At 48.9% G+C, this 26,055-nt stretch overlaps 1 protein-coding gene across 8 annotated transcripts in view; it reads left to right on the top strand.

The window, feature by feature from the left end:
• Positions 1–26,055, top strand: part of BCL11A (BAF chromatin remodeling complex subunit BCL11A) — a 101,362-nt gene that overhangs the window by 40,002 nt on the left and 35,305 nt on the right. Inside the window, exon 1 of one of the 8 annotated variants that reach the window (XM_040993409.1) lies at positions 1,659–1,779. The exons of the other annotated variants lie outside the window; for them this stretch is intronic. Within the exon in view, the coding sequence (XP_040849343.1) occupies positions 1,725–1,779 (55 nt within the window). The 5' untranslated portion in view covers positions 1,659–1,724. Of the gene's footprint in view, positions 1–1,658; positions 1,780–26,055 lie in introns of those variants that run through there. 8 annotated transcript variants of the gene reach the window in all.

The following is a 26,055-nucleotide window of genomic DNA, read 5'->3' on the forward strand; positions in this document are numbered from 1 at the left end:
AAATGACTTCTCCCCATGAGTCCTAGGACTGTGCAGAAATGGATTACCAGCCCTTCCGTCCCCGACCAGGGCTGGTGGTCTTAGGATTGAAGTCAGTCCAGCAGTGGTAAGGGTGGCCCACAGTTATGGCCTTTTCTACCTGCCGTGTATGGAAGCGGTCCCATGTCTTGGGCAGTGGTTCTTGGCCTGTGCATGGCCTCAGTTCAAGCCTGCCCTCTCCCATGCTTGTGCTTTCTCTTTTAGACCTTATGGTGGAGGGACAGTGGGCTTAGGAATTCAAGATGGTGGAGATGGGATTCAAGGCTGTTGACCTGATCCAGATATTCTGTCTAGTGCAGGCCAGGGAGCAGCTTTTCTTCTTGTGGAGGTGCCTGTGTGTAAAAGGAGGCCACTTGCCCCCAGGCTCTGTGTGTTTGTGTTTTTGTAGCCTTGGATCCCTGGGGAGGCCTGCAGCTTGTGTAGCTAGCTAGTTCCACTGAGTTCCACTGGCAGTGCTCAGTTCTCATGGCCAGAATGGTGAAGCTATGGCAGGGTTTGTTGTGGTGGTGGAGGCTTCTTCTTGTTATTTGCTTAATCCTGGCCAGAGAGGAATCTGATGCGTTATGGGTGTGAGTGGGAAAACCAAATAAGCAGTCTGCCTTGGAAAAGTAGGAGGCTCCAGAAAGGAGAATCAGACTGAGAAGATCCTAGCAAGATATGCAGATGTGCTCCATAAAGAGTGGAGCAGGAGTCTGACTCGGGGCTCTCCCAGCATCCCAGGCTGGTGAGGAATGCCTGTGTGGGCACTGGTTTGAGGGTATGTGAGGCCTGGCTCTGCTTGTATGCAGCCTCATGGGTGTGCGCGGGTGGTATCTCCCCCATTAGAGGGCACTGGCACCCCCGTGAAGTGCATACACTCACCAAGGCAGGGACCCCATTTAGTGCTACTGCTGGGACCAACTTCCCTGTTCCTTGACCCAGCACATTGGAGCAGTGAAAGCTACAGAACTGCAGAACTACCCTGGGATGGGGTGGGAGTACAGCTAGAATGCAGCTGGTACCTGTGTTCCCGAGTCTGGTCATCCCATCTCAGGGAGGAGCCAGCATAGGGGTTTGTCCCTATGTGGCCTGTGTGCTGCCTGTTGCCCTGGGCATCTGTCAGAGTTAGGTTCATCTCTGAGATGTCAAGAGAGAGAAAAATCTCCTTTCTCCAAATGGATGCCTTGTGAGTGGACAGCAATGTGGTGAGGATCATTCATCCACCTGCGGTGCATCACGTAGTAGTGGCTGCTTGTTCCCGCACTCATCGTAGGTGACTCACAGCCGAGAAGCTGAAGGGGAATGAGCTGTCTGTGCCAGACCGTAAGGCCGGGAAACCCCAGTATTGGTACTATGGAAGCTGTCGTAACTGACAAGTACATAAGCAGAATGAACTTCCTGGGGGGCTTTGGCTTCTTTAAGACCAAAGAATTTAGAGCTGAGAGGAAGTCCACTGTCTAATCTCATTTTTAAAAAAAGCTTCAACCTGTGTTCATTGAGTTATTTCCTTATGCCAGGCCCATGACAGGTGCTGGAAGAGAGAAGAGATAGTGCTGCCTGGCAGCTGACTTTCTCATCTGAGATGTGGGTGGGTGGGGTGGGGAGGTGCAGGAAGACCAAGGCATAGAGCCAGGAAAGCCAAGGACACCTAGCTACCCAGCAGAGCTTGCCCACAAACCCACAGCAAGTATCCTGAGTCCAGAGCCATGCTTTTTCAAGGACACCGTGTGGCCACCTGGAGTGACTCCGGTAGAACTGGAGGTAGGATTCTTGGTGGCCCCTTGAGTTATTTTCTTTAAAATACTCCAGGTGGGGCCCGGTGTCACGGCGTAACGGCTAAAGTCCTCCCCTTGAACGCACTAGGATCCCATATGGGCGCCAGTTCTAGTCCCAGCAGCTCCACTTCCCATCCAGCTCCCTGCTTGTGGCCTGGGAAAGCAGTCGAGGACAGCCCAAAGCCTTGGGACCCTGCACCCGTGTGGGAGACCCGGAAGAGTTTCCTGGTTCCTGGGTTCGGATCAGCGCAGCACCAGCCGTTGCACTCACTTGGGGAGTAAATTGTTGGACGAAAGATCTTCCTCTCTGTCTCTGCTCCTCTCTGTATATCTGGCTTTGTAGTAAAAATAAATAAATCTTTAAAAAATATAAATAGGGCCCGGCGCGGTGGCGCAAGTGGTTAAAGGTCCTCGCCTTGCACGCCCGGGATCCCATATGGGCGCCGGTTCTAATCCCGGCAGCCCCGCTTCCCTTCCAGCTCCCTGCCTGTGGCCTGGGAAAGCAGTCGAGGACAGCCCAAAGCTTTGGGAACCTGCACCCGCGTGGGAGACCCGGAAGAGGCTCCTGGCTTCGGATCGGCATAGTATCGGCCTGTTGCGCTCACTTGGGGAGTGAATCATCGGACGGAAGACCTTCCTCTCTGTCTCTCCTCTCTGTATATCCGCCTTTCCAATGAAAAAATAATAAAAATAAATCTTTAAAAAAATATATATATAAATAAAATACTCCAGGTGAGCTGACTTCCTGTCCAGCTGTGATGGAGACACACCAATTCTTTCTGGCCCCTCCCAGTCTCCAGGTTGCTAGAGTAAAGCTGGAGCTTCCATGGAGGTGCTGGGACACTTGCATTTCCTGGGAAGAGTCCTCTTGTCTCAGGCTCCATTAACACTAAGCTCTGAGCCCCTCTCTTGCTTGCGCCTCTGGACACCCACCTGAAACCCTCCCTCCCTCTCCCGTTGTTTGCTGAAGGACAGCTTGGTGAGTAGCGGGGAAGCACCTCCCAAGCCTATTGATTTATTTATTTGAAAGAAAATGATTCTTTTTCCCACTTGCTTGACACTTCCTCCTCTTCCTGCCTTCTTAGCAACAGAGTGCTCAAAGTGTGGAGAATTAACAGCAGCCCCCACCCCCTCCCGAGCTTGTGTCTTACATTACGAGCTGCTGCTCTGCTTGCTGCATTTTCAAGCATTCTGTGGCTTGGAAAAATACGTTGACTGAGTGATGATTGTTTTCATGAAACGGTACAACATGTAAAGCCGTGGTTGTCATTAATAGTGCAGTTATGTAGAGAGTAGCTCTTTAAGTCTTCAGTTTCGAATCAGATTAGTGCTGTTAACTCAAAATAGCCCCAAAAAAGAAGAAAGGGAAAAAAAGAAGAACTGTCGGAAATCAGAGGGAAATATTAGCATTATGAAACATGTTAACAAGTGGCCATTAGCACTTTATGTCCGCATGAATGGCATCTTTAAGTGTTTTATTGGTAACAAAATAGAGTGGAGTCACAGAGAATGGCATTACTTTCCAAATTGGCAAGTTCTTTTTAATTCAGACTTCTCCTTGTTATTGCCTACTGGGGAGCATTTATTCACCTGTCAAAATGTATGCCAGGGCCCGAAAGGGGGCTTCAGTGTTTCTGGCTGGGTCCTGGGCTCTCAGGTATAAGGGGGTTAGCCCTGTTGCTCCTGTTCCGCCCTTCTCTCCATCATCCCCTCCGCCCCCCATGAGCCACCCCAGGAGGTAGGATCTAAAAGTACAGACAGAGGAAGAGCGATGCCATTTGGGGTTTGGCTCAGGCCAGTGTCCCCCAGGCTACCCTAGGTGTGAGCAGTGGTGGCATGGGGGGTGGTGGGGCAGACTCTCAGTACACCAGATGTGGAGCGGGCTGCCCAGGGCCATGTGGGTACCACCAGCTGGGAAGAGGCATTGGGCTGGGAAGTACCCTGGGCTCTTAGCCTTTGCTCTTGCTCCAGGCTCCAGGGAAGCCTCAGGAAGGGACCTCTGTTCCAGTGCTCACTGACCCCTCCCCAGGGCCCCACTCTTTTCCCTCAAGCTGCTGAGCTCCTGCCCATGTATTACAATGTATGAGACTCTTTCCCCTGGGCCTCCAGGCCTGTGGAGAAAAAGGGGTTTGGCTTCAAAGCAGACTCCAAAGCCAAGCTCCCCAGATTGGGCCGCCTGACAGTCTTACAGATTTGGTGCTGGGCAGCTGCCTAACAGGTGGGAGTTGTGAAGGCTCATACACTCACTTCACAACAAATGTTTTGAGCATCTGTCATGTGCTAGGTGCTGATTTTGGTAGTGGGCGTATGGCAGTGGTCAAAGCAACACGAAGTTCCTGTCCTTGGAGCACCCCCATTTTAGATGGGAGAGACCAGAATACGGAAGTCAATAGGTGTGAGCACTGGTCACACTGCCTCAGAAAGGGACAAGCCAGGGACAAAAGGGACAGGGTGTATATGGTGGGCAGACCTTTGTGTAAGATGTTTGGGCAGGCCCGCAATAGGTGAAGGTGAGGAAGTGGGTTGCATGGGGGCTGGGGAAAGAGGGTCCTGAGCAGATTCAAAGATGTTGCCATTACCAATCGAGTTGTTAGAGGCAGGTGGGCAGGATGTTGGGGAGAGCCGGTGTTGGGGCTGGGCAGCTCCTTGGAGACCATAGGAAGGATCCTGGCCTTGATCCCAGCCAAGGAAAATGGAATACATCACGGAACTTTGGCTACAGCCTGAGACATGGGGGAGGTGAGGCAAGAAGAGTTGTCAAAATCCAGGCAAGATGATGATGGCTTTAAGCAGAGCACTAGGGGATGTGGGAAGGCACTTTCTGCCGGGTTGGGTGTGTGATAGGGGAGGAAGAGAGGAGTCGGAGGGAACCTTAGGTACCTGGTAACAGAGGGTGAAGGATTGCTGGTTCAGTGGACAAAATTGGGGCTCCTTCTGCTCCCCTTAACCTTCCTGGTGTTCTTTGGATGCTAGACTAGCTCCCCTGCTCAGGCAGAGCCCCCTGGGAAGAGAGCACCAGTGGACTGCTTGCAGTTGAGATAATTTGGTCAATCTCTCATGTTCTTCTTCAGGAAATGCTGGGGTCTCCTCTCCCTAGGTTTTTTTTTTTTTGCTGTTGTTCAGTTTCCTCCCTTTCATTCACCAGCAAAGACCACCCCAGGGGCTGCTGGTGCTACATGGGGTATAGAAGTGAACATGTACGCCACCTCTCTTTAGGGACTTGGCAGGTGCTATGTCCTGACTCTGCACAGAATCTTTCCAAGTAGGTTTTTGTGACTATGTGGGGTCGGGGTCTGCCAGTCAGCCAGCATGTTGGCCTTGCTTATGGAAATCCCTCTTTCAACCCCCACGGCCTCCTCCTTCTTCTCCCCGCCGCTACCTCCTTCCCATTCCTGGAAAGAAGTGGGCTGGCACACAGAGCCTTTTTCCTTGAAAGGAGAGTGGAGAGCCCTCTAATGGAAAAGTGGAATAATTCTTGGAATCTTCCAAACACCCAAGGCAGCCAGAGCCGAGATCAAGTGAATTATCTGAGGGTGGTTTGCAAGGACCTGTCTCAAACCAAGTTGCTTTCTTGCTTGGCTCTTGCCTTCTGAGTCTTTAAATCAGTAACTGAGGCTTTGAGGAGTATGGTGAAGTTGTTGTCTGAACCTCTTTGCTTACAAGAGAGGAGATCTTTCAGGCATTGGGGCTCCAGTCAGCAGTTACCTCCAGTCATACTGAAGAGCACAACTTGAGTAGTGGTTAGAGAAGAATTGGGGTCTCCCTCTGCCCCTGCTGTGGTGCTGGCTTTGTCACAGGCAAACCTGGTTATCCTGGAATTGCTAGTGACCCAGGAGGAGCCCATCCAAGAAGTACAGTTGCTTGCTCCCTAGCCAGGGTCCAGCTACATTGTCAGAGACACTCAGGGAAGCCAAGGGAAGCCAGCCCTTCTCAGGGTCTCACCACAGCAAGGGTAAGCCCATTCCTGAGAACCAGGCTGGGGTGCTTCCTGGGTATCTTCTCTGATTTAGTTTGCCTAAGTTGAGATAAGTTTTCATTTTTTTTTGTGTGTCCTTGTGCATACTTACTTCTAAGAGAGAGAGAGTGTTTCTATCTGCTAGTTCATGTCTTAGATGCTGCAGCTGCAGAAGCCAATAGCTAGGAGCACAGTCTAAGGCTCCTACATGGCTGGCAGGGACCCAAGTTCTTGAGTCCTCAGCTGCTGCCTCCTAGGGTGTGCATTAGCAGGAAGTTGGACGTGGAGCCTAGCTGTGACTCAGTCCTACATATGTGATAGCACCAAGTCATAGGCCCACTCCCTTAGGTTTTCATCCATCATTCACAGAATTCCCATCCTGTGGGAGAGCAGTCACCTCTCAGAAAGGGGAAAGTCCAAAGCATCCAACTGGTTCCCAGTTGCATCCATTGAAAAATGTGTTGGGGATGTTGGTCTCACAGCTTCCCACAGCCTGCTTTTTGGTGTCAGTCAGACTCATGCAGCTGGGCTCCAGGGTGGGCACCCATGCCCATTGTCTTGGACCCCTCTGTTTCCCTTAGTCTTCCCAGTCTGCACCAAGCATGCCTCCTGTGAATTTTGGGTGTTTTTTGCGGGGGGGTAGGCTAGTAGCATTTTAGGGTGATTCCTCAACAAGACTAAGTACTTACCTGTGGCAGCCTGGAAGGCAGTCCATTGCGTTTGCATCTGTTCTGTTCGCTGAGGATACTATCTGTGCCCACAGAGGAACCAGCATAGAGACCATATGGGTTTGAAGCATTAGAAATCTGTGTGTGTCATGGGCCTTTAGTGGGTTTCTCTGGTCTTTGCTTTAGAACCTGCAATAATAATCCACAGTAATTGCCCCCTGGTATAATGTCCTTTGTTACAGGAGTGTTGGATTAGTGTAAAATGGTGTCCTGTGTGCACTTGCAATAGCTTGATGTGGCTGCTTCCTTCTCCCCCTTGCACTAGTCTGTCTGGTGCTGTTGGGGAGACAGTTCCCTCGTTTTGGCCACATGTCTTAGGTGGGCCCCAGCTTGGGAGTGGCATTCTGCTCAGCCATGGCAGTTCACATTGGGAGCAATGCGGAGGTGCGGGTATGTGTGTAGTGCCTGCTCTGTGAGGCAGGCTCTGAGTCCCTGAAACAGCTGCATTTGAAGGAGTCCTTCCCTGGACTGCCCTGACGTCTTGAGGCTCCCAGACATTTGAAAATGGAGAAGCACTTCACCAAGGCCTCAAATTTCCCGGTTCAAAACAGAAGCAGTTTCAACTCAGTGAGGCTGCAGCCACCTTTGTAGATTTCGTACACATTTCCACTCTCAGCTATTCAAGAGAGACAAATGCTTTCTTTCCTTCCAGTCTTCCTTCCTTCTTTTTTCCCCTCTCTCTTGTTTTGTGTTGTGCTGAACTGAAGACCGTTTAATCCTTGGCCTCCTGTCTGTTAGGATATGATGTTTTTTTAATAGTGCTTGTTTATGACTAAGGTCAAAGACAGTATTTCAGAACAAAAATTAGAGTTAGTTCATAATTGAGTACATATGTATGTTACTGTTTATTTTTATAGTTTGCTAATTTATTTTTAAATAGCTCGGTTACACCAACTTGTTTATAGCCCTGTTCATCACATGCCTCTCCCGTCAGGGTGTTAAAAGGCACATGCTTTTCAATAGTTTGGATCCTGAGTTAAATTAGATAATGCCATCAGGTAGCCATTTAATTACATTAATTGAATGCTTAGGTGGAAAGGCAGTTTTGCAGGGCTATAATGAAATAGCATTTATAAGTACACATGTATAAATCTCAGCATTACAGACATTATGTGAGGTTGCTGGCAGAAAAGTGGATATATATATCAGGTGTTTCGAAAGTAACCCAAGGGTTTCTCTCGTCAGGGGTAAATGTTGCCTTCATAAATGATGAGGCTGCTTGGCACGGCTGTTCCCTTAGTGAGATGCCTCTAGTGGTAGCCCCCTGTGCCATGATGCACAAGGCACGGGGTGCTGCCTCTGCTACAGCCAGGGCTGTCCCAGGAAGCATAGTGCTGAACTGGGCTGCTCACTGGGGCTCAAAGAGGAGACCCCCATCTAGTGAGATCCCTGGCTCCATGGAGGATCTGAGTGTCAGTACATTTGGAGTGGTCCCAGGCTCTGCCTGAATCTGAGGAGCACCACTGCATGGTTCTGCGGGGTGGAAGTGCCAGCAGGGCCTTATGGCTTCGAATGTGGCACATCAGAACCAGCTTACCCTCCTGGGATGTACAGAGAGCTACAGGAACAGGCCAGAGCCCCCATGGCTGTTGCTTTGCCCTTAGGGCTTACAGATAGAGCATCATAGGTGAGGACAATGGCCTGCCTGCGTGTGATATGTGGTGATAGGTGCCAAAGGACAAAGGACGGCTGGAGAGCAGGGAGTCACAGGTGTGCTGACTGAGTGAGTCTCTGTCTTCTCATTCTGCTTGGTCACCCCTGGAGCTGCAAGGTCAGGGTGTGTCCTGAGACCATCAAACTCTGTTTGCCTTGTGCCCCAGCTTACCATTCCTGGGCCGTAGTGTCCAGCAAGTGAATGTAATGGGCCTATGGGTGTTTCTGGGCCATCTCTGGAGGCCAGGCAGCCTTGTTTGGCCAGGTGCTTGTCTCTACTTCAGGTACAGTTGTTTTGGATGGTATGTGTAATGAACCCTTTGTGTGGTTCCAGACCCCAAGGGCATTACAATTTCATCAGAGTGGCCAGCTTGTGTCTCCTGTATAGGAGCTTCCAAAGAGGGCTGGAAGGTGTGTATCTGAGAGGCAGGAGGCCCTCTAGGCTGGACAAGGAGAGAGGGGTTGGTGTGCCCCATATCCCCTGCACGTTCCTCCCCAGGGGAAGGCTGGAAGAACTGGGGCTCCCAGTGGCTGGGCAGTGTTTGTCCAACTGAAAGCAGCCCGTGCAGTTGAGCACCTGGGGAGTGATTTCCTCTGAGCTGACGGCTGCTCTGACACATTGCACCTACAAGTCCCAACAAAACGATTTGTTCTTTTGGGGCTATTGTTGCTATAACAGGCATTTGGGAAACTGCAAGAAAAGGACAGCCTGCAAGCAACTTGGTGCCTTCGTCTCCTCCCAGCCACCCCCTAGCTTTTGTGACTATGAAAACTCAGGGCCCATCGCTTGCTCCATTGTGCTGTTACTAAGAAAGGCAGTGATAAAATCTCCCCATGTTTTTATGGGTCTTGAGTAAGCTCTTTGAGGAGTCTTGTTCTTTTCTGAGCCTCACCTGATGAGTAACATTGTGGAAGGGGCAGGAGAAGGTAGTATCTCAACTAGAGGGATCAAATGGCATTTCTGATCTCAGCAACTGCAAGGCTAGGGACTCCAACCTAGGGTGCCTCTGCTGGGGGCCCCCATGCCTCCCACAGCCTGGCCTCTTTGGGTTGGAAAGTTGCAGTTTGCCAAAGGCTGCTTTTTTTTTTTTGGTGGAATATATATTGCAACTGGCCATAGAGGGGCAGCTGGTAGGCGAGGTGGGTGATAGGAATTAAATTGATCTTTTCAGGATGTTGCCTGACAGCCTGTTACTGTAGTTTCAAGACTTTATTGCCATAGTCCCTAAGCATCAGTGTAAATGTTATCTTGGAGAAGTTTCTTGGTAAATGTATCAGTTCCATTTTCAGGTGAACAGCAGTATCCAGCTTCTTAGATTTCTTCCTGTCTCACTGGAATGCTGTGAAAAAGGCTGGAAGAGGCTGAGTTTGGGAGAAGTAGACATGCAACTGTCTGTCTGAGTGAACTCCTCCTATTTCTTTCCCTGATGAGCCCCCTTTTAATTAGAACGTTAGTATAAACATAAAACCACGGGCATCAGAAGTGGACTGTCTGATTCACCCTGCCTTCCTCTGTAGGGGAGCAGGCCAGTAATGTGGAAGGTTGAGGTGGGTGTGATACTCAGGCATTCAAGTCCATGGCTCCCTTGTCCTTGCAGATCATGGCTTGGCCAAGTGAAGCTCCACAGTGATGTGTTCAGGGTATGTGGACCTGCCCAGACCCCTGGAAGGCTGTGTGTCTTCATCATGCTCCCCTACGTGTGTGCTGCTGTCCAGCATGTTGGGAGTTGCTGGGGTGGGCTCTTGGCTCTGTTCTCTTTGTATGAGAGCTCAGCTGAGAGCTTCTGCTTGATGGAGGAGTCCTACCCTGCCAGGCAAGAGCCCTGTGATGGGGGGGCCATGTAGGCCAAATGGTGTTTAGAATTCTCAGCGTATGCCACCCAGAGCCTTGAAACTTCTAGAATGCACTGGGATTTGGCTTGATTGGTTCTTAACACTTTACCTGCCCTTCTTTTTTCCTTGCTTCCTTCTTTCCTTCCTTCCTTTCCCTTCTTTTCCTTTCTCTTTCCCTCCTCAGTAAAGCTAGCTGCCAGTATATAGTTTTCAGGAAGTTTAGATAAACGCCAATTACAGTTTAGTTGTAAAAGTTTTATAAACACAATTAAGTGCTGACAAGAGAGTCGGTGTCTTGGTGCTCTTCTTGGGTGTTGGGTTTGCGTATTGTCTCTCAAATCTTCTAGACAGGTTCAGTTCATCCTTGCAAGACGTAACATTTTCCTGGCCAGAGCCTTAGGTTTCCCAGAGGGTGAATCCGGGCCATCTGGGTGTTTGATGAAGGCTTTTCAGTTCTGGGTAGGGTGTGGAAACCTCCAGGGCTTTTCAAACCTATAAACAGGCCCTGGTGTTGGGAGGTTTGACAGTGTTCAGGCCTGAGCTCTGCCAGGGGCAGTGAGCGGGCAGGCTCATGTATAGCTGCAGGCTTGTACCCTGGCCTGGGAGTAGGAGTGGGTACAGAGAAAGCTGCTGCAGTGCTTCGAGGAAGTGGGAGTCAGAGCCTGCTGACTCCCGGGGGAGGACCTGATCCTGGAGTGCCAGCTACTGTAGGGTGGGTGCCATGGATGAGAATTTGAATAAGCAAGAACTGAGGCTGTTGCTGTGGAGTAGTAGGGAAAGCTGCCCCTGCAGTGCTGGCAGCCTGTATGGCTCTGGTTTGAGTCCCGTCTGCTCTGCTTTCTATCCAGCTCCCTGCTAATGCCTGTAGGAAAAGTGATGCAAGATGTCGCAAGTGCTTGGGCCCCTGCACTTGGGAGACCTGGTTAAAGTTCTTGGCTCATGGCTTCAGTCTGTCCTAGCCCTAGCCATTGCAGCCATTTGGGGAGTGAACCAGCAGGTTATTGCTCCTTTTCCCTGTCTCTTATATCTCTGTAACTCCTGACTGTTAAATGAATCTCTCTTTCTCTTTTTCTCTAAGATTTATTTATTTTTTTATTGGAAAGGCAGATGCACAGAGAGGAGAGACAGAGAGGAAGATCTTCCGTCCAATGGTTCACTCACTGAGCCAATCGAAGCCAGGAGCTTCTTCCGGGTCTCCTGAACAGGTGCAGGTCTCCCACATGGGTGCAAAGTCCCAAGGCTTTGAGCCATCCTCGACTGCTTTCCCAGGTCACAAGCAGAGAGCTGGATGGGAAGCGGGGCTGCTGGGAATAGAACCAGCACCCATATGGGATCCTGGCGCAGTCAAGGCGAGGACTTTAGCTGCCACACATTCGTGCAGGGTCCTCAAATAAAGAAATCTTTTTTAAGAAAGCAGATTTGCTGGAGAAGTGAGGGTCTTTTGGGTCTCCCGGTTGGACTCTGGTTGTCCCCTGCAGCTGCATGAAGACTGCTGAGGCTTCACAATGCAGTTAGTAGTCAGGTGCTGAGGCATCACCCTTATGGGATGCAGAGGGACTGAGTTTGGAGGAGCTGGCCTCCTTTTCTGCTCCCACCATGGAGGCAAGTGCAGGGAGCTGGTCTGGTCCGCCCCTGCCCCAAGGGGGTGTCATGACCACTTTGGTCTTTATTTTAAATATATCCATGGGCTTTAAGGTGACTTTGTTCCAAGCTGATAGCCATCCCCCTTAAAGGGTTCTGCTTGGGCCTCCCAGATGGGTAAGGTATTAGAACAGGGAAGGAGCGGCTTGTATCACTGAGAGCCCAGGAGGACCCTGGTTCTTTCGCACTTTGCTCCCTTGAGCTGAAGTGGCCCCTCTGGTCCCCAGAGCTTCTGAGTGAAAGTTCTAGAACCTGCCTCTGCGGTTACTGGCTGAGTACTCCTGTTTCCCCTAGGGTTACTGGGACTAGGGCTACATCAGTTATCTTCCTTCTGATGATGACTGAAAAGAAAGGTTTTAGAAAATATGTTAAGAACACTAGAACTCAGGACTTTCATGTCTAGAAAACATATTTTACATGATCTTAACGTAGGAGGAAGATACAGGAAGGAAGGCATCTGGGGACAGGTCTGGATTCAGGGGTGGGTGGTGTGAGCAAAGTGTGATAGCAGAACTCAAATATGGGGAGTCTGAAAAGTTTGTGTAAAATGCACAGAATGATGAAAAAACTGTGTGTGTATCTCAAAATTTTTTCTACCAAAATAAACCTGTCATTTAATCCCATTTTCAGGAGCTTTAAAAAATTGTTTGAGAAGCAGAGAGAAAAAGAGAGATGGAAAGAGATTTTTTCCATCTGCTGGGTCATTTCTCAAATACCTGATACTGCTGGGAACTGAAGCCAACAGATGGGAACTTGGAACTCAGTTCAGGTCTACCAATGGGTTGCTGGTACCCAATTACTTGCATGATCCCCTATGTGTCCTAGCGTTTGTGTTAGTAGGAAGTTGGAGCCCGGAGTTCATTAGGGATCACAGCCAGGCACTCCAGTGTGGGATGCAGTTGTCTTAACCCGTGTCTTAACCGCTAGGCCAAATACCTGCCCTTTCACCCACTGTTTGAAGACCCCTTGGGTGTGCTAGCCAGCTCAGAGTGCAATGCTCCGAATCCCACGAAGAGGTTCCTCTGCCTGTGTACTTTGACTAGACTCACTTCTAAGCCTGTGGTTTATTTTTCCATTTGTTCACACAGCCTGTAGGAGGGTTAGGGAGGCAGCCGACGGGTTTGCACTGCTTACCTGCTTTCTGACTTTGGAGCTCAACAGATCTGGCCAATGTTTTGTTTCATTGACGTTGCTAAATCAGGACACTAAAGCATCCTCACAGCAGCCCATTTGGAGGGGTCTGAGCTCTGATGGATGCTTGGATCAGGGACTGCACAAATATTTCCAGGATTCTGGTAGTCTGGAGTTGTGCTGTTACAACACGCAGAACAGTCAGGTTTCCACCACTCCTGGTGGTCCCCTCCCCTCTATACACTCAGCGAGGCTTTATCCCCCGCTCCGTGTGGCCCTCCTTTCCCATAGCTCTGCCAGCTTGGGGTTTCACCCAGTGCAATGCATGTTATGTAGAAAGAAATGTAAAATCACGTGGTTCCTTCCTTCACCAGTAAAATAATTGGAAGCAGAGGTCGTTCTGGAATGCAGAGAGGCAGGGAGGCCAGGATAACTTCTCAGGAATTGTGTTCCTACTCCCCCTTCTCGGATTTTCTGAGAGAGGAAAACATGGCAGAAATGCTGAAGGTACTTGGAGTGTGCCTTCAAAGGCCTTTGTCCTTGGCCACTCAGATGAGCACCTGAGAGAGAACTTAGAGAGGAGGTACAAGTTTGCAAGCCTGTAATCCGATTACAGAAATGACTATCTTTCCCCCACATGACCCATGGCTTCCTGGGAGCTTTGCCACTTGTATTTACAGAGCAGCAGCAGTGACACTGCTTAGACAGGGAGCTCCTGGGGTGTAAAGAATGAGGCTCGATTCCTTTAGTTGTTCCACCCATGCGCAGAGCATGGCTGGACTTGGTGAATGGAATTGGCTGCCCCTGAACATACCACACAGGGTGCAGAACTGGAGGTCAACTGGCAGCTCCCCAGCACTCCAGAGGTATTGAGTAGGGGAAGGTGCTTGTGTCACCTGTGATGCTGAGTCGGTCAGCACTGAGCTGGCCCAGCTTGGCCAGCTAGGTTCCAAGGCTCCCCTGAGCCAAGCGCACACACAGCACTTCTCATGGCAGCTTCAGGAGGCTGGCACTACAAGGTTGCCATACATAATTTAGCAACCAACAAACTGCACTCGGAGAAATCTGGGGACCGCCATGAGCCCCTGCCAGGACTTGGTGGTTTCAGGGTGGAAGTTCCTGCCCCTATCCCTCTTGTTTACCTGCTGATTTGCCTCAGTGAGAGGCCTGTGCCCCAACATTCATCTTTAGGCTGGTGGTCCGGGGCCACTCAGGCTTGCTTCTTGGCTGCTGGCTGGTGTTGTAGCTAGAGGTAGCTTGTCCCCAGGAGTTGGGAAGTGCAGGGATTGTGGTTCATCCCCTGTGTATTGTCTTTTCCCTTCTGTTTGGCACAGGACTTCTCCTCAACTCTTGCCTCTAGCTCTCAGGTAGGGTGCCTGCCCCATGCACATTCTTGCTGGGCTGACTGCACTAGCCAGGCCACCAGCCGCACCCCGCCCTGTGCTGGAGACATGTCTGTCAGCCCATAGAGGTGTGGTAGGCGCATCCTGGGGGAACTGGTCCCAGGGCACCTCACTTGCCCCCACCCCCCATCATTGACTACTCTTGGGGACTCTCATTTTCAGGACCACCTCTGTGCTGTCCCAGACCTGGCCCTGGCCTGTGAGTTTTACATCCAGGCCAGAACAGCAGGAGGTTGAGAACCCAGCCCCCAATGCCCTGGGCATAGCTCTGACATGCAATTGCTCTGGCAAGCAGCCTCAGGCAGGCCTGGGCAGAGGACTGAAAGGAGGGGAGGGAGGGAAGGGAGCTGTGGGGAGTAGACAGGAGACAAGAGCCAGCCTAAGAGTAAACAACAGCCTGTCAGTGAGGTGGGTGTCCTGGCTGGAGGGGCTGGCCCCGGCTGGCCTGCTTTGGGAGCAGGCAGATTGACACCTGGCTTATCTGAGTCTTAGTCCTTCCTGAGGCCCTGCCAGCTCTGGAGCTTGCTGTGGGGCTTGAATTCTGGTGCTACCGTGCTAGGAAGAAGGAACAGAGATGGCTGAACTGCTTCCAAACACACCTCTTGTCTCCAACACCCCATAGCCCCAGAGCTGTGAAGGTAGCAAAACTTGGAAAGAACACAGGCGCTAAAGCCAGATACACCTGCTGGCCAGGTGGCCTCGGACAAGCTGATTAACCCCCACTGAGCCACAGGCTTATCTGTGAGATGGGGTTAACTGCCTTTCTTCTTGCCTGTGGGAAGAGATGTTCTTCTGGACTCTCACTCAGCCAGTGTGATGGGATGTGTGGCTTCTCACGGAGCCATGAGCCAGCCTGACGCTCTCTGTTCTTCCGTCTTTACCTTGATGAGCTGGTTGTGTGTGTCAGGGGAACAGGTGTGAAGGGTATGGTCTGCTCCCCTTACACGTGACTATTCTGCACCCTACCTGTCTTCCTAGTCCCACTGGCCAGGCACTGTTCTCTTGTTCATCGGGTTGGTCCGCAAAGATGAGAGAAAATGACAGCAGCCCCAGAAAGCTGAGTTCTAAGGGATACCTACCAGAGTCATCTGCCAGTAGACAAAGATAAAATGGCTGTGGCTGTAGCATCTTTCATTAGAATGCCTGCCTGTGGACAGGATTTGCAAGGTGGTGGTGGGAGTGAGCAGAAGGGAAGAGACACCGCACCTGCCTCCGTGCCTCCACTACCCACCTCTGCCTGCCACTAATTCCTGTTTTATTGTGTTGCTTTTGGCTACTGGAACAGTCCTCTCAGCTTGGTCAAGGTTTACAGGTGGCTCAGATCTATGTGTGCATAAGGCATACACACAGTAATGTATAAATCCACAGATGGGTCTCCTTAGGCTTCTCAGAGAATCTGTAGCCAACAGTGAGGAAGGTCTGGATGACCTTGGACCTGCAAGTGACCTCTTTGGCTTATGGCCTGTTTGCATCTCTTTCCCAATCATATGTATGGCAAGTCGACAGATAGATTGGGTTACCATGCTCGATTCTGTGTAGCCTACTCAACATACTTGCTATGGGGGTGCCAGAGGTGGCTTTATTTTCAATGTCACTGACCACTTCTAGGAAAGGAAGTGGGTATGGGGCAGCCTGTTGCTTTCCTGATACCAAGATGATGCAACGTGTGCAGACCAGGACCTCCTCAGGGCACACCCAGCACCCTTTCAGGGACCCCACTTGTCCAGCCCAGCCTTGCTCAGCACTGATAGGGGTCACTGGTGGGGAGGTGTGTTTCGTGAGCTATGCCTGAGACTGTGCCCAGCCTGCAGTGGCCAGGACCTCTTCTGCCAGGGCCCTGCTGATTATCACCGTGGGCATTATCTTCGTTTACCATCCAGGGCTGGGATGTCCCTTGAGAAGCCACACACTCCCCGAAGAGCACTTGTTTAGAGTCTAATCCACTCTCCATCCCACCCTGGGACTTTTGACTCACTCCAGCCCTGCTCAGGGTCAATGTCCTTACCCCAAGGAGCTGCCTTGTCCCATACCTGCAGCCGTGTCAGTAGCATCAGCAGTGGCTCTCAATGGAGCACTGGGTCCCAATGGAGCAGTAGGTCCAGGTCCCTCCATCATCACCTCGACCATTCCAGCCAGTGGAGGCAGTCTAATTTTAATTTCCCTTAGGTCAATGCTCAGAAGCCTTTTGATTGTCTGTGTGCTGAATCTTGGTCCTTCCATCAGCAAAGGGAGAAATGGGACCATAGCAGCCATGAAAGGCGAGGTTTTTCTCCTTAAGGCCTGCCAGTGAAAAGTGTCATTGCTGTCATCATGGTCATTGCCATTGCCCTTATAGGTGATGGCAGTGACCCAGGAGGTCACTGGTGAATACCAGTCAAGGGTCCAGCCAATTCCTGATGTTAGAGGCTGTGGATTTATCCACCTGCATCACTTGCTGTTCAGTTCAAGAGCAAGGTTTGAGTCCAGACTACAAAGCTTTCCAGTATATGCTTAGCCTGCCTAAGTTGGATGTTTCTGTGGAATGATTTGAAGACAGTTGGTATTGAATACTAATTAGTTATTCCTATATTGAAAAATCTAAATTTATCACAGCAGTTAAAAGGTGGTTCATTTTGTATAAGATTTTTTTGTCACCTTATAAAAGGGTCTGCAGCAATATTCCTTTTTGATAAATGTTTATCTCCCTATTAAGTGTTTGCAGATCACTAATGACTCAATAGATGGACTTTTCAGTACAGAAAAGGCAAGCTGCAAGCTCCAGCTCAGGGGATGCTGCTAAGGAGAGTTAGAATCTGGTGGCCAACAGGTGGCTTCTGAGTTTCCCCATGCACTCAGCTGGGGGTCAGAAGTTGAGAGCATGTCTCCTGCACCTGAGAACTCAGACTCCCTTTGGAATCCAGACTTATCATGAAGACAGTTTTGTGAAGAAAGAGAGTAAGTGCTAAACTGTATTCACTCATCTCTTAGGATTCTCAATAGGAAGATAGATCTTGCTTTCCAGAACATCAGTCTACATGCTGTGTTTCTTTTCAGGAATGCTCCTGTAGTACACAGAGAGGAAAATGAGAGGAAGGAAGGAGTTGGCCTGAGGCTCCTCTTTGGAGCACAGCGAGCACTTACAATGGCCTCCAGAGAGCGATTCAGACTGGCTGTCTTGGACCATAAGACTCTGGGGTCAAGGTTTGCACTCAAAAACGGCCAGAGCTCCTTTACTGCTAGGAGAGAAAGAATGAGGAGCAAGGATTGTGCCAGATGCGAGTGGTGCCCTCATCAGGCTCCTCCAGGAGTGGACTCTGGCTCAAATCAGGCTCTTGAACCTGTGGCCAAGCAGAAGACGGGGGTCATTGTTCCCTTCCTGGCTCCTGCTGGCCACTACTGGAGCCTTGCCATCTTTATGTGCACAGAGCTGACCAGAGGCTGGTGTCGGACCTCTCATTCATTTGACTGTGGGCACAGCTAGCATCTGTGTAATGCCTGGAGAATCTCCCAGATTTGTTCTGCCCTCAACGCCTGCCTCTCAGGGGCTAGCCACCTTGCCCCGTGACTGACACCTGCGGGGTGTTCATTCCCATTTGTTCTCCCATTTATAGGGCCTACACTCCCTGGCTGGGCAAGCCATTCTGCCAGTGTGTATCTGTCTTTCATTGCGTAGGTCACAGTTGGTTTTCTTGCTTCTGGCATTCTGCTCTCCTAACCCATTTCCTTTGTACACGTGTAGCTGTTAGTTGTTTCCCATCTTATCTTCACAGCCTTTCTCCTTGTTGTTATAAACATGGGTAGTCTCTGACCCTTGCTTTTGGTTTGTCCCCATGCTGGCAGTCTTCCCTATACCTGAAGTATGTGCTTCTGAAAAGGGAGCTGTAGATTCTTAGAGCGGTGGCAGCACCACAGAGAGCAGGTACCAAAGTTTGCCTTATTTGTTCCAGGATCCTGCAGGGCAAGGTTTGGGGTTGTAGGTGTGTTAGATGGCCTCTCTGTGAACAGGAAGAGAGTTGTGTTTTGGCATACACAGGCCAACTGAGAGTCCCTTTGGAAGACTTTGAATTTCAGGGAAGCCCCAAACTCTCCAATCTTAGGGACTGCAAAACATGCCTGTATCTGCACCTCCACCCAGAAGATAGCTGACTGTCCCATGCTGAACTGGACTCATCCTCGGGAGTTTCCACTCTCAGGTGCTGGCAGACCGCATCGGTCATCCCTCAGATTAGGAAGGAAGTTGGGTAGGTTGAGGGAGTTTGCTACAATGGTTACAGCTGAAGAGCCACTTGGGACTGCGCCTCCACCTATGTGCAGAGGTAAGGCAGGTAACTGGCTGCAGTGTAAAGTCCTAGCAGATAATACTCTGGCCAGGCAAGAGATTGAGCACCCACTCTGAGACACAATGCACTGGGGTCAGCACAACCCGAGCATCCACTGGGCTCCTGTAGGCTCCACTTTTATCACTGCCTTGTGATAGTTCTCTTGTCTGGGGAGGTTTGTTCCCATGTCCTCTTCTGGAAGGCCTTTGTGCTGGTGGAGAATTCTGTTTTATTTCTCAATGGAGATAAAATGGTCTTGTACACCAGGCTAGGTGGATGAGATCATCCCTCCCCCAGCTGTAACCTGTTTATACTCTCCCACCCTCACCACTGTCCATTCCATCCAGTTTGCCTGCCTGTCCATCACATGTAAACACCTATCAGATGTGACAACTGCATGAAAATCTGCATTTTTAATCTATTTCCTCCCTACTCCTATCTTTCCCTCTTCCTTTTTCTACTGATCCTGACTTGTTCCTGAGAAAGGGTCTAAAAAAAAAATAAATAAAAACCCCATATTGGGCCTGGCACGGTGGTGCAGTGGTTAAGGTCCTCGCCTTGCATGCCCGGGATCCCGTATGCGTGCCAGTTCTAATCCTGGCAGCCCCGCTTCCCATCCAGCTCCCTGCCTGTGGCCCAGGAAAGCAATTGAGGATGGCCCAAAGCTTTGGGACTCTTCACCCGTGTGGGAGACCTGGAAGAGCTTCCTGGCTTCAGACCAGCATAGCATCGGCCGTTGTGCTCACTTGGGGAGTGAACCATTGGACGAAAGATCTTCCTCTCTGTCTCTCCTCTCTGTATATTCGCCTTTCCAATAGCAAAAATAAAATAAATCTTAAAAAAAAAACAAAACCCATATTTCTGAAGATGTGTTTTGTTTCAGAAATGTAGAGTCCTGACTCTATTCTGAGAACTTTACAAATATGAGCTCATTTTCCTAACAGCACTATGTAGCAGATGCTCTTAGTCTCAGTTTACAGATGAGTCCATTTCTTAAAAACTCTAGCTGAAGCAGTGAAGTTGGTGGTGACTCCTCACACGTGGGCCAGGCAATACATATCATCCCAGAGCTAACGTGTTCAGGCTCCCGTCTGGCATTGCCCACTGGGAAGTAGGGCAGAGGAAAGGATTGACTTTTCTCCATTTTCCTGTCTTGCTGCAGTGAACTCTGGGTTGTCCTCAGTTTCCTCTCCCCATATCCTGTGTTCCAAAATGGCACAACATTTAGAAGATATTAGGATATTAGAGATAATTTATTCCAACTTCCGCCTTTTAATCAAAATGTATTTTTTTTTAAAGATTTATTTTTATTATTTTTTCATTGGAAAGGCAGATATACAGAGAGGAGAGACAGAGAGGAAGATCTTCCATCCAATGATTCACTCCCCAAGTGAGCGCAACGGGCCGATACTATGCCTATCTGAAGCCAGGAGCCTCTTCTGGGTCTCCCACAAGGGTGCAGGTTCCCAAAGCCTTGCAGGTTCCCAAAGCCTTGGGCCGTCCTAGACTGCTTTCCCAGGCCACAGGCAGGGAGCTGGAAGGGAAGCGGGGCTGCCGGGATTAGAACCGGCGCCCATATGGGATCCCGGGCGTGCAAGGCGAGGACCTTTAACCACTTGTGCCACCGTGCCGGGCCCCAAAATGTATTTTTAAAAAACTTCGTTGAGAGGCAGAGAACTCTACCTGTTGGCTCACTCTCCAAATGCTTGGAAGCCTGGAGCTCCATGTAGGTTTCCAGTGTGGGTGGCAGGGACTCACCACTTGAGCCATCATCACCTGCTGCCTCCCTGGGTCTGCATTCACAGGCAGCTGAAAGTGGAAGGGAAAAATGGGAACTGCATGCTCTGATACAAGCCACATGCCCACCCCTCAGCCTCCTTGTTGACAGTGGGGCATGTGAGGAATCCTGTGGTTACCTCCAGTTTAGAGACAGGGCACAGGTGTGCAGCCAAGACTGCCCAACTCCTCTCCGTCAGCACCGTGCTCTTTGTCTCCTTTATTGTCTAGTTAGCTCCAGGATCTGTTGCCTTCAATGTCTTAGGTTATGTAGGTGTGCTGCCCTTAGGGGGCTTTGCTTTGGTTTCTCTTGCCCAGTTTACTGCCAGTAGGATCTCCTGGTTTTTTTTTTTGTTTTTTTCTTAAATCATGAGTTGTTCTTTTTCTGTCACATGGTTGCCCCTCCTTTGTCCCCTCTTTCCACGCCCTCCCCTTAATTGGCTTCAGCTGCTGCCTGGACCACGGTTGCTCCAGTTCTTAGCCCTAGCCTGTCCAGCCATCATCTTCCTGCTTCCTGCTCCTCTGGTCCCCAGCTCTGCCTTGTGAGAGGTGGTAGGTGGGGGAGGGAGGGGACAGAGAGTGGATCTTGTTTTCCAGCACAGGGTGGCAGCTGTTCATCCAGGGTGTTGAGACCTGGCTGTGAACTTTCTTCCCAAGCCTTCAGGCAAGGTAGATAATCTCTCCAGAAGTGGCTATCCTGTGAAGGGTGAGATCTATTCAACCATTCTTCACCCCCACCCTCAGCTGGTGGGGACAGCATGGTAGGGTTTTTACCATTCTGTTTTAACTGTCTTTTAACTGTCACTGCTGACCCAGAGGCGCCTTTTGTCTAGAAGAATATTCCTTGCAACAATGTTTTGGGGTTTCTGCTTGGAATAAGGTAACATTTGGTGGTTGAGCCAAACAGATGGCTGGGACACTGACTTGGGAGTTGTACTCCTTGGGGGATGGAGTGGAAGTGGGGCAGGCTGGACAATGACAAAATGAGGAATCTCTGGATTCCAAAGACTTTTTATGTGGTTCCAAATGCCTTAGATATTTTCCTAAGAGAAGTTGTAGACATAAATGCAAATATACAACTACAGGCATATGGCCTGTTGAGATGTCAGTTAAAATGCTCATGTCTTACATTGGGGTGCCTGAGTTCAATTCCCAGCTCCTACTCCTGGCTCCAGCTTCCTGCTCATGTGGGTTCTGGCAGGCAGTGGTGATGATTCAAGTAGTTGAGTTCCTGCCACCCATATGGAAGACCTGGATTGAATTTTTAGAATCTGGCTTTACTCCTACCAGATATTGAGGGCATTTGGGGAGTGACTCAGTGGATGGGAGCTCTCCATCTGTCTTTACCTGTCTATTTCCCTGCCTCTCAAATAAAAAAATATTTTTTTTAAAACTCATTTATACATTTGTACATACACAATGTTCATTATTCATTATAGTCAAAAAGTAGTAACAACCCAATACCAATCAGGAGGTGGGTAGTCAGCCCTATAACAGACTGTAACTTGCCAGTAAAAGAATGAAAAGTAACATGAGGGTGTTTCCAAAAGTTGGTGGGAAATGGAGTCACAGGCTAAGTTTGTTTGGGTGCAAACTTTTTTAAAATCAACTTACATTTTTAGATAATACAAATTTTTTACCATGAACTTTTGTAGATGATTTCATTAATACAAAATTCTGAAACACTCCCAAACTATAGTGGGCAGAAAGCAGATCCCTAATGATAATGATTTGGGGGTTTGGAAAGGAGACTCACAGTCAAGGGGGCATTGAGGAAATCTCAGAGTAGGACCAGGTCTTTCTGTCTTGGTTTGGTGGCAGTTACAAGGCTGTGAGCAATTAGCATAAGTCATCAAATGGCACAGTTAAAAAGACTGACGGTTATTGTATGTAAATTATGCTTCAGGAGAGCCAACAAAAGCAAAGCACTAACTAACCTCTTGTTGGAGCAGCAGGGATGGCCTACTGGCTGGCTGGTTGCAGGTGTGTTCTTATGACTCCATTGGCTTCTGGAGGGAAGGGCTCCCAAGTATGTTTCAGGGCAATCAGCAGATCCTTGAGTTCTAAGTGGTTTTCATAGGTGTTGGTTAATGGCAGGCAGAGAGACAAAGGCTAAGATAGGGTTCTTCACCATGAGCAGAGCATGGTGAGTGTGTTAAGAAAGACACATGTGCACTGTGACTATGTGAGGCCAAAAGGGAGCAAAGAGAGGGGTTGCATTTCATGGGATTCCAGGTAGCTTGGAAAGTAGCACAAAGGGGATCCCCAGCTCAGTCCTGTTCTTTGATCATCGTCTTGGGTGTGACTGGTGAGTCCTGGGAAGTGGGAGTTGTTTGTGGTTAACACCTGTGTTCCTCTCCCAGCTGTGTCTCATGCAGGATTCTCAAGGTAGTTAGCACCAGCATGCTCATTTATTGGGCAGACCCATGTGGAGTGCCTTTTTGAACTCAGTTGGGTGCACAGGGCTGTGTAGACATGGGTGCTGACCATGAGGTAAACCTCCGGACTGGGCACATGTGGTGTTGGGTGTCACCCGGCCACATACCTCCCTCCAGGTCTTAGTTTGCACAGTTTGAGGGGAATGCCCAGAGTGCTGGTCCTATCTGGAGACTTTGTAGGTAACATTTCAGATAGTAGCTAAACTATTGTCTTCCATTTTGGTAGGTCTTCCCTTTACCACTCCCAACAGCTAAAGGAGGCCAAGAATGTCTATGTTAGCTGCTCCCTGGCAAGAAAAATGGAATTCTTTTTAGTGTTGCCGAATTTAAGAGTGTTAAAAACAGATTTTTCGAACTTAGCATTTTGAATTCAGGGTGTCCTTGCACTGAGCCTGACTGTACAGATGACTGTGGTTACCACACAGCTACCAAGTTGCACAGCCAGGTTTTCAGGTGGCGTTATTTTGGTAACTCTGACAGGCAGATTTGATTGGCCTGGTATATGAAATTCACATTTGCTCTTCTCCAGGGTGTGGAGTGGCTGTTTGTTGAGGGTGGATATTAATGCTAATCTTGGTGCAGCATAACATATTACTGCCACATGCCTTTTTTTATCTGGAAGTTCAAGCAGATATCAGAAAGAACTGTTTGTGGGTGCTGAGAAGGTTAAAATTACCATTTTGAACAGAAATGATATTTGGAGAAGAAACTTCCTTTTTAGGAAGGTAAATCAGTTATTTAGCCATTGTTTGTTAAATTCTTTTGAAGTTTTGAATATCATATGTCACATGCATGCTGGGTACTTTGGAATAAAATAAAAGCAAGTAAAAGATAGAGTCCCTACACTTAAGAATTACATAGGGAAGACTTGTCATAAGGTATAGATCTTGGAATAAGACCTAGATCTGAGGTCAGGTGGATAGCCCAGAATAAGTGTTCTTTGAGACTGTAGAAGGGTGAAACTGGTCCTTCTTGCCAAAGTAGATCTTCAGCAAAACTCTGAAATATGATCAGAAACCAGGAAGTAAGGGAAGAAGAATAAAAGCCAGAAGGAAAATGAGATTTTCACTTGAGCAGAATATTTTCATTGTAGGTAGATGGGAATGAGATCGGAATAGAGATTTGGAAGTTTTTTGGTGGAATTCTGCATTGGGGGGAGTGAGGAATTGGAGCACATTCTGGAGATGGTAGGAAGTTGTTGAAATGTCCAAATGATAAAACCAGCATACTGGGAGACCCAAGCTGAAGGCTTTGTAAGAGGTGAGGGTTGCTGGAAGTCTAACAGCCTTATGCCAAGTTCTTCCCTGTTGATTTACACATTCTGGAGGATGGGTTGTAGTTGATTGCCAGGCGTTTCTTTCACAAGTGGATGGGAGTCCAACAATGTGGGGCCATAGCACATAGGTCTGTCACTGATGTAGAGGGATGTTGAAATCTTGGGACATTTCCATTTGGCTTCTGTTGAATATGGGAGTATGCAGGAATGAAGTCTAGAAGAAAGAGCCCATCAGGCTCTGTGTTAACCCTGTGTCTGTCTCCTCCTGTCCATCTATGCTGGAGAATTGTGCATGGCAGGGCAAGTTCTTCATGATGCCAGTTACTATGCAGATCTCCCGTGATGGAACAATGCAAGCACCACAATCCATTTCCTTGTGGGCTCTCTTAATAGCACCTTCTTATTTTGGGGGGTTGTTAGGGTTGTCTGAATTTGAAAGAACTTTTTGGGTGAGGTTGATAAAACGGCTAGTGACTAGGCAGTTGGAAAGGAAAGGAGGCCTGGGGACACAGGAGATTAGCTGGAGGACCAGGACAACAGTACTCCTGGGGGCCCAGCATATCCTAGAGAGAATTAGATTCTTCAAGGATTGGAATAGCAAGACTTTGTCCAGTTTCCTTCCTGGTTCTTCCTCTTCCAGCCAGAGGTTTCTTTTGACCCAGCGTTGGTGACACACACTGTAGTTGGTCACATGGCATTACATGGCCCCTAGTCCTGGATAATGAGAAAACTGTTAGAATGACCAGTAGGGTAACCATGTGTCTACTGCAAAAAAATAGCAGCTTTCTAGAAGAGTTGGTGGCTTTGGGTAAAAAAACTAGAAAATTAACTAATAATAATTAGAAAGCAAAGTAGATCTGTGTTGCAAAGGCTAATGGTATATTGATTTGCATGGGCTGTGGACACACTGATGTAAAGGAAATAGAGAAATAATGTCGGTGGCTGACAAACTCCTGTTGGTAGGTAAGTTGGTGCTGACTGGCTTCCGCTGTGCAATTTAGTTGGGTGTTTCTACATTATCTTCCCAAACTCTTCACAGTAACGGTCTTTTTTGGGGGGGTGGGGAGGGGCGTCTAGGCTGTCTTTCAAAGATCTTGACCACCTATTGTGTATTACTAACAGTGGTGCTTGTTTTTTCTCTCTTTGAAGATAAATTCATTTAGGGTGAACTTCATGCATTTTTTTTGAATCTTTGACTATTAATTAGAGATCTTCCTATCATTATCTTCACATCAACCAATGGTAGAAAATTTCACTGAGTTCCTCTTTTGTAGAATAAGTGTTGCCTTTCCTTGGAGAAACAAACTATTTACAGTCCTAACAGGGTTTGCAATGAATTGAATAAGTGATACTGACTTCTGTGTCAGCAAAAAAAGAAGCAAAAACTGATTGTAGATGACATTACATAAATGACAGTACCTACGTGTGTCCTTTCTTTCACATTTGCTGTAATCCTGTTATGGCATTGTCCTATTACCTCAAGCACTGTCATCTTTAAATGCTGTCAAATCATAACTGGATTGTCAAGGACAGAGGACAAGAATCAGGAAGAACACAATGGCCTTTCCCAACTTACCGAAACACAATCTCGCCCCTCCTCACCAAATCCACTGACTTGTCAAGAAATTGCTCTCAGGGATCTTTTGTGAACTTTGGTGGAATAGACCAATTTGCTCCTCAAATTCTTAGAAGGAAAGAGACACTATTTTTCAACAGCTAATACAATAAACTCTAGGAGAGTGATAGTAATGTTTCTGTCTAATGAAAATGATTGTAAGTATTATTATAGCATTTTTAAAACCAAGGTCAATGGCCCAGCGCGGTGGCGCAAGTGGTTAAGGTCCTCGCCTTGCACGCCCGGGATCCATATGGGCGCCGGTTCTAATCCCGGCAGCCCCGCTTCCCTTCCAGCTCCCTGCCTGTGGCCTGGGAAAGCAGTCGAGGACGGCCCAAAGCTTTGGGACCCTGCACCCGCGTGGGAGACCCGGAAGAGGCTCCTGGCTTCGGATTGGCATAGTATCGGCCCGTTGCGCTCACTTGGGGAGTGAATCATTGGACGGAAGATCTTCCTCTCTGTCTCTCCTCTCTGTATATCCGCCTTTCCAATAAAAAATAATAAAAATAAATCTT

Source organism: Ochotona curzoniae, unplaced genomic scaffold (assembly GCF_017591425.1).
Source record: "Ochotona curzoniae isolate NIBS_2020 unplaced genomic scaffold, NIBS_Ocur_1.0 contig_883, whole genome shotgun sequence".
Lineage (NCBI taxonomy): Eukaryota > Metazoa > Chordata > Mammalia > Lagomorpha > Ochotonidae > Ochotona > Ochotona curzoniae.